We start from the raw sequence: 7,298 nt of genomic DNA, 5'->3' as shown, positions 1-7,298 counted from the left end.
AATCTTTCCGAAAAGCTAAATAATATCGAAATCCTAAGAATTTGATTTATTCGTGCGATGGACGAAAAATATTTTTTCAAACGAATTTCGGCCAATTTTCGAAGCATTGAAACGTAGAATTTAAGAAGATCGTCTTTTACCTCTCCACGGTGGACATTCTGTACCATGTAAATGCAGAAGATAATTTATTTATCAAATTCCGAACACAAGAAAATGATTGAAGCAAAATTTAAAAACAAAATTAATTAAAAAAAAAGATAAAATTGCCTTTTTTTAATTCAAACTTTTACGTGATTTGAACATTGTTGACGTGTCTTTTAACGTTTGTTCGAAATTCGTCACAGATGACGATTCTCAGTTCGATTGTGTTTGTGGTCGACGTGCTTTTGTTGTGCTCTTCGATTGCATTGCTTTTTTTTGCGGTTTGCGGACTTTTGCAGAGGAGATTGAAGATTTTTCAGGTAAGTCTTAGTCCATATTGACCCTAGACGTAAGAATTTATTTAATATTACTTGGAGAATCGGTCCCAGAAGACATCGTTCGATGGTCGACCGCTTGCACTTCGGATTCAAATCTTTTAGATTTAAAAAGGCAGCTGCGGTGAGCATTTTGCTTTTCTCGGAAGAATTTAGACATTAATTTAAGCTTTTGTTTTTATCGACTAATTGCAAATTTTCTTTTTTTCAGAATGAAGATGTTGGAGTGGTTTCGCCGGAGGTTCCGACGGAAGAATGCGGTGGCGCCCGAGGGAGGGATCTCCTCGGACGGCTCCGATGAGACGTTCGAGGACCGTGTGCTCGACTGGGTCTCTGTCGAATCGATTAGTTCGGTGTCAGTTGAGACCGTCGAGCGAGAGGCAGTGGGTGGTGACGACCTTCCCCCGGTGCGTGTGGCGTGGGATTCTCCTGGAGACAGGAGAGTTCTGAATCCATTTCACTTGGCCAAGGTCGTCAGGGATCAGCCGGCCCTAGGCCTTGTTAAGGAAGGCATAGGGAGTGACGAGTCCTCTTGGAGTTTGTCTATTTTCGCATAGTCTGCCTCTTTGTCTGTGCTCGCGACCACGTCGCAATTGTCTTTTGGAAGTCGGAGCGGGGAAGATTCGGAGGAGAGTGCCGCCGAAGTCGAGGAACTGCGGTTTTGTTGCTGTGGGAGGCTGCGGTTCCCTTGGCCTAGGCGGTGATCCTCTTCAATTTTCCCCAACTCGTCTTTTGCACCCGGACATGACACCTTTACTCAGACGTGGCCTTCTCTTACCCAGATGGTCTCACCTTATGGACTTGTCTGCCAAACGTGACACTCGATCGACGACAATGGATTTGGCTTCCGATTGTGACCACCCAGACGCGACATTTGGCGACCTTTCTTCCCAAACAGATGTTATGAGGATTGAGCTTCCCATTATGGTAGGTTAGGTTAGGCTAGGCAAGGCTAGGCTAGGTCAGGTCCTTCACTCTTCTCATAACACTGTTCGGGAAGAAAGACTGTCTGATAAAGGTAATAATGTTGACCGTAGATAATAAAGGAATCAACTTCTCCTTTTCTCACTGTCTTTGTGTTTTGTAGGAACATTTGGGAGGGAGATTCTCCCTCCCCAACTTTACAACCAAGAGGATGAAGAGGCCATTTATTGTACAAGTGAATATTTCCCGAAATCTCCAATGGTAAGAACTCTTTCGTTTCATTTTTTAACACATCTTATTCTCGTATCGTAATTTACTGTTTTTCTGTTTATAGACATGCTGAAGTATTCTTTGATCAGACACATACACGCGCACGGACACATCATCACTGTACATGAAGCTATATACACCATTTAACCTTTACTCGAATTCTCACACTCACGCACTTACCCGTCAAGCACCTCATTCTGTATAATTCGACACAATGAAACAACCCGAACACTTGCTTCCCACAAATCCAACCCCTGGGTCCTCGTCCTGGGAAGTAGAAACGCCAATTTTAAAGATTAAAGCGCTTTAAATTGGGCGGCCGAAGGGGCTCTGGTAATCACACATCTTGCATGGATTAAATGAAATTTCACCCATTAAGCATCAATAATTGTCTTGTGATGAATTTTTCTGTTAAGACCAAATTATGTTATCAAAGCTATAATAGTCATAAATAACTTGAAACCAATAGAAGGGCAGTGACAAAATTAGTCAAATTATTCAAAACAAAAAAAAAAATATATATTCAAAAACATTCGAGATGTAAAAATCTGTATTCATTCCGTCCTTATCCCAAACAATTTGTAGATATCTATCCTTTCCGAATATTCAGCCCAGGCAGTTCTATCATACGGTGTGGTGGTAGTGACCTACGAGAAGATCCTCTGTTCCTTCTATAAGGAGATAGCCCAATATAGTAAGCACAGAATTCTAAGGAAATTGTAGATTTAGAAGAATTCTACAATTTCCTCACTGCTTAGAAATGAAAAAGACGCCATCGAAAGAAAATAGTGCCTCGGCTGAAACAACTTGAAAGGTTAGAAATCTGAAACGCCTTTGAGAGAAGGTTGGTAGCTCACTTTGAGGAGACAGACTCTATTTCATCAGGCTAGAGTGCTTCTTCCATTTCTCACAATTATTATCTACTTATTACCTCTTAGAAAGATTTTAACTTCAATGTTTTGGTTCATAACATGACAATAATGTTTACAATATGGCAATAATGTTTACAAACAACTTTAAATCAACTGTTTTCTTCTGTGTAAATTTAATTATAGCTTCTAGTGTGCCTAGATTAAACATTAGCTTAAGGAGTGTTTTCCTGGGTTGGGTGTTTAAGAGATGCGTTGGGAGGATTCAATGTGATTATATATTAATATAAATATTTGACAAGAAAAAAAATATCAAAAACAGCAATTTTTTAATTGTACTGATTTAGTTTTGCTAGTTGTTTGGAATAAAATGCAAACTGTTCAACAGAAAATCATTTATCTAAAAATAGTATTGTATATTCCAAGGTTCCATATATAAAATATTTCAATAAGCATTTACAAATAATTCTTCTTATATATTATAAATGATTTAATTTAAATCATATAGTTTTTTTAGAATTAAACATAATTTATATAAGATTTATCCCTTTAATTTTATCTGAAAAACAATTGTAATTTCTGAGAGATAAAATGAATAAGTCTATTATATGAGCCATTCAAAGCCAAATCGATTAACTCCACATTTTGAATTTTTTAAAATTTTAGTGTGAAAGCATTTGATATACTTGTAACTTTTTATATTCATAATAAGTTTCCCTAATAATAAGAATCAAAACCACTTAATGACAAAATTTTATTAACAATGGAAAAAAAATTTTATTTCAGAAGCCAATCTAATTAACTCCATACTGTAACATTAATCTGCCAGCACACACTGCAATTGCAATGCTGCAGTGTGTGCTGACCAGTGCTTTATAGATAACATTAAATAATTTATTGTTATCTCATCACAAATCTAAGTAAAAGAAATTAATTAGTTACAGTCCAACTGCTGCAGAAGTATACTTGTGGAATATTGAACGATTGTTTTAATTTTGGTGACAATTGTTTTTAGAAAAAGTTACACCTGTTATATCAAGATGGATAAAATTGAAAATAATTTTTTTCATTCCTCCTATTAAACATGATTCTTATAAAAATTTAAGAACAAATCGACATGATGAGCTGACGTCAAATACAGCTGAGGATTTATGTTGCTGAATAATCAATTCAAACAAAATAATAAATAACAACCACTGTAACAGAACAAGCTATAGAGACATATAAAAATATATAATTTTTGAGTCTATTTCATTTCCTTTTCACAGATCAATTCAGAAGTAACAGTCAATTAGCTTGTCTTCTTAAAAAGTCTTCTTAAGACATCATAAATAGATTATTAAAAAATTACCATAAAGTTAAAAAGTGATTGAAGTTATGCAAAGTAACAGAACAGTTATTATTCATTTTTGTGAAAAATTTTTAATAAAAAAGGTATGCTAATGTAAAGAGAATTTAATGTTACTATGTTTTTCACTTGCCAAATTGATTAACTCTGTCAATCACACCAAAATCGTAATAATAATAACAATTATAGCATGTCTGTGCTATCTTATACATTTTATATTCGTTAAATAAAAGATACATCTACAATGTTTATTTGAATTTATATTTTACAAGGAATTTTAAAAATGAATGTATATTACTTTGTCACTTTTCTCCACTTTTATGGAGTTAACCAATTCGGCAAGTGAACAGCTCATATACGGGTATGTCTTATACAAATTCATTGAAAATAATCTAAATATTGACTGTAAAACAATGTTAAAACTATTCTTGAAAATTATTTTTTTGAAAACAGTCAAAAATATTACAGTATCTCTTTTATATTATGATAAAATCAATATTGCCCTTATTTTCTGTTAAGATTTGATATAAATCTTTCAGAAAGAATTTATAAAAAATGTTTTCACTTTTCAGCTCTGCTACCATGTTTAAACAGTTTTAGAATACCATGTTTCATAGTTGGCTGTTCTAGCACTGTGATAAAGCTAGCCTAGCCTTAGACGTGGCATGCTAAAAGGAAAGACAGCTTAAATTTCCCGGCTTCTGCTACTTTCAGAGAGGAGCATTGCTTTAGAATAGGTTCCTTCCCTTTTTTTTTTTTATGACTGATTCAAGCTTTCTCTAGCATTAGATGGCCAGGTTTTATATGCTCCTTTTATAGAACCTAAGAGACGAGAAACTTTGTACAAACTTTTAAAATATTTTCTTTATCTATTTTTATTCACCTGATTAAAAAGAAAAGAGGAAAATCCCGAAAGATAAGATGCTTTTGGAAGTAAAAACTTGTATTAAAAATCAGACATGCTCTGCTTCTTCCAATAATAGTTATAGTTATGTTTGTCAGAGGTCATGTGATCTTGTGACTGAGTTTAAATTATTTATAAAAAGTTTAAAAAAGAGTTATTGTTACATCATTTCTCTATTAGTTTTATACAACAGTAAATCATCAAATTCATTACAGTATTAAATAGATATTTTAATATCTCCTATTTGATTTGAAAACTATAAAGCTGATCACATAAGTCACTTTTTGTATAATGAAAAATAGAAAGATTAAATTCCTCCATTAATTTAATAACTAAGTATGCCACCTAAAAGCAATTAAAGAATCATTGATAACCATGCTAAAATTAATAAAGTTCCTCCATATGGTGCAAACCGTCTAACATGTGTACTATCTGTTAATGCATAAATATAGCAGCTTCCACAAAAAATGCTCATTCCAGCAGTAAGCAAGGTTCCAACCTATTAAAAATAAAAATTATAAATTGTTTATATTTTTAATTTTTAAATGAAATTATTTTTAACAGAGAATAGTTATATCATTATCAGCACAGAAAAAAATAAATAAATCAGTCTTTGTCATGATAGGCTAATTATTACATTAATTAAAGTTTCTTTGAATTTGATTATGACAAAATTTTGTGTTTGAAAGATTATGAATGGTATCTTTTCCTATTAAATATAATAATTCATTTAATCTTTTTCATAAGATTCCCAATAGTTTCAGTCAATGTGATGAATTTATTAACTGTGATAAAAATTTGAAATTTCTTAAATATTTGATAAGATAGAAAATTATTAATCATAGTTAAATCATTGTCATGGAAATTTTAATACTTTTTTAATGCAATCTTTCTGATAAAGTTTGTTTACCATACAAAATTTATAGTAATCTTTGCCAAAATCAGATATTTTATTTCATTTGAAAATTTTTTGATAGGTAGCTATTTATCAAATTTGAAAACACTTCTGTTTTGCTTAAAAAATAGTTATTGTTTCTATAGCTTCTATCATTTTCAATATTTTGATTTACCATAAATTTGCTTTTATTATAAACTTAACATACAGTAACTTTAACACCTGAAAAGTAGTTAATAGTCTATTTTTTACCATATGCATGTATGCCCCTTATTAGTTCTGATTTACAAATATCTGGTAATATAAATATTACAACATTACACAATGTTTTACATTATTTAATCATTTCTATAAAATGTATTGCAATTGTATACTAAAATGTTATTATGTAGGAGAAACTAAAAGACTACTAAAGACTTGAATAACTGAACTTTTATAGGTAAACAGTGCAGGGCACAATTCCCAAAATAGGTTATGAAATATTAATCAAAAATTAATTAAAAAGAAAATAACAATATTAAAAGATTTTTACATAAACACTTACAAATCACAAAAGTTTGTTCATACAGTACAATAAATTTAAATACAGGAAAAAAAATCAATGACATCTGGCAATCTCTAATATACAAGTAAAGTTATAAATACAACAGGATCCATCTAGTATAGTTGTATTTTCCCTTCAAAGTTAGTTGCTTTGTAGTGAAGCAATAATAATTATAAAAGAAACACAACACACTTTTAATATATTTTAAATTTATTTTAAGTAACTTTTTACATAAAACATCTGAATAATTTTTATAATATTTTAGTTGTTAATTGTTAAATTTTAGATTGAATATGTTAATTTCATACTGTATAAAAGCTATAACAAAAATCTTCAAATCTATCAGGTGATTATTATTTGCAATATGTTTTATAGAAAAGATTAAATATTGTAAAACATTGCATAATGTTATAATATTTATATTACCACATATTTGTAAATCAGAACTGATTAGGGGTGTAACCCCCAAATTGCATGTTCTGTAATTAATAAGGTCTATTTTTTACCATTTGCTTGTAAAGTTCCTATATGATAAGTTCATAATAAAAGCAAATTTAAACAAAATTGAAATATCAAAAAAAAAAAATTGTTTTCATATCATATTGTGTATTTGTGATTTCTATGTGATGGGAATTTTATTTTTCCTCATCGAGATGTATTAGAAATAATGTAATACCTATCTTACTTATGTTGACAATAAATTATTATTGTTAAATAAAGATTTTAAAATCAGGTATTTGAATTTTTAAAAAAATAAAAATACTTTAGATTTTAAATTATATAATTATAAATCTTACCATTAATGGTCTTTTTGTAAGAGGTACTGTTAATAATGCAAGTGAATGTAAGAAATGATAGTGATTTGCTGTTTCATAAGCTTTTTTCCTCTCTTCACTAATATCTTTTCTTAAATAAAATCCTATATAAAAAAAAAACTATCAGGAAATAAATTCCGACTCAGGATAATGCTAATCATAACATAACATTCTTTTAAAATGCATAAAGGTTTTTTATTTATTTTACATTTAATCAAAGATAGTAATAGTTTAATATATATATATATATATA

At 30.5% G+C, this 7,298-nt stretch overlaps 2 protein-coding genes across 3 annotated transcripts in view; one reads left to right on the top strand and one right to left on the bottom strand.

The window, feature by feature from the left end:
* The first annotated feature begins 429 nt into the window (after positions 1–429).
* Positions 430–7,298, top strand: part of LOC111636481 (beta-galactoside alpha-2,6-sialyltransferase 2-like) — a 19,900-nt gene continuing 13,031 nt past the window's right edge. The window contains exons 1-2 of one of the 2 annotated variants that reach the window (XM_023381739.1): positions 430–600; positions 688–1,661. The gene's annotated coding sequence lies outside the window, so the exon portion shown is untranslated. Of the gene's footprint in view, positions 1,662–7,298 lie in introns of both variants that reach the window. The other variant, XM_023381740.1, reaches the window with a different exon arrangement.
* Positions 3,280–7,298, bottom strand: part of LOC111636482 (transmembrane protein 256 homolog) — a 6,423-nt gene continuing 2,404 nt past the window's right edge. The window contains exons 2-3 of the mRNA XM_023381742.1: positions 7,028–7,149; positions 3,280–5,290 (exon numbers count right to left, since the gene is read on the bottom strand). Coding sequence (XP_023237510.1) covers positions 5,147–5,290; positions 7,028–7,149 — 266 coding nt within the window. The 3' untranslated portion in view covers positions 3,280–5,146. The remainder of the gene's footprint in view (positions 5,291–7,027; positions 7,150–7,298) is intronic.

This window comes from Centruroides sculpturatus, unplaced genomic scaffold (assembly GCF_000671375.1).
Source record: "Centruroides sculpturatus isolate CEXI.00-Female unplaced genomic scaffold, Cexi_2.0 scaffold1044, whole genome shotgun sequence".
In the NCBI taxonomy this organism is placed as follows: domain Eukaryota; kingdom Metazoa; phylum Arthropoda; class Arachnida; order Scorpiones; family Buthidae; genus Centruroides; species Centruroides sculpturatus.
Note: the sequence above shows the minus strand (reverse complement) of the source record. Positions and strands in the feature narration are given on the sequence as shown.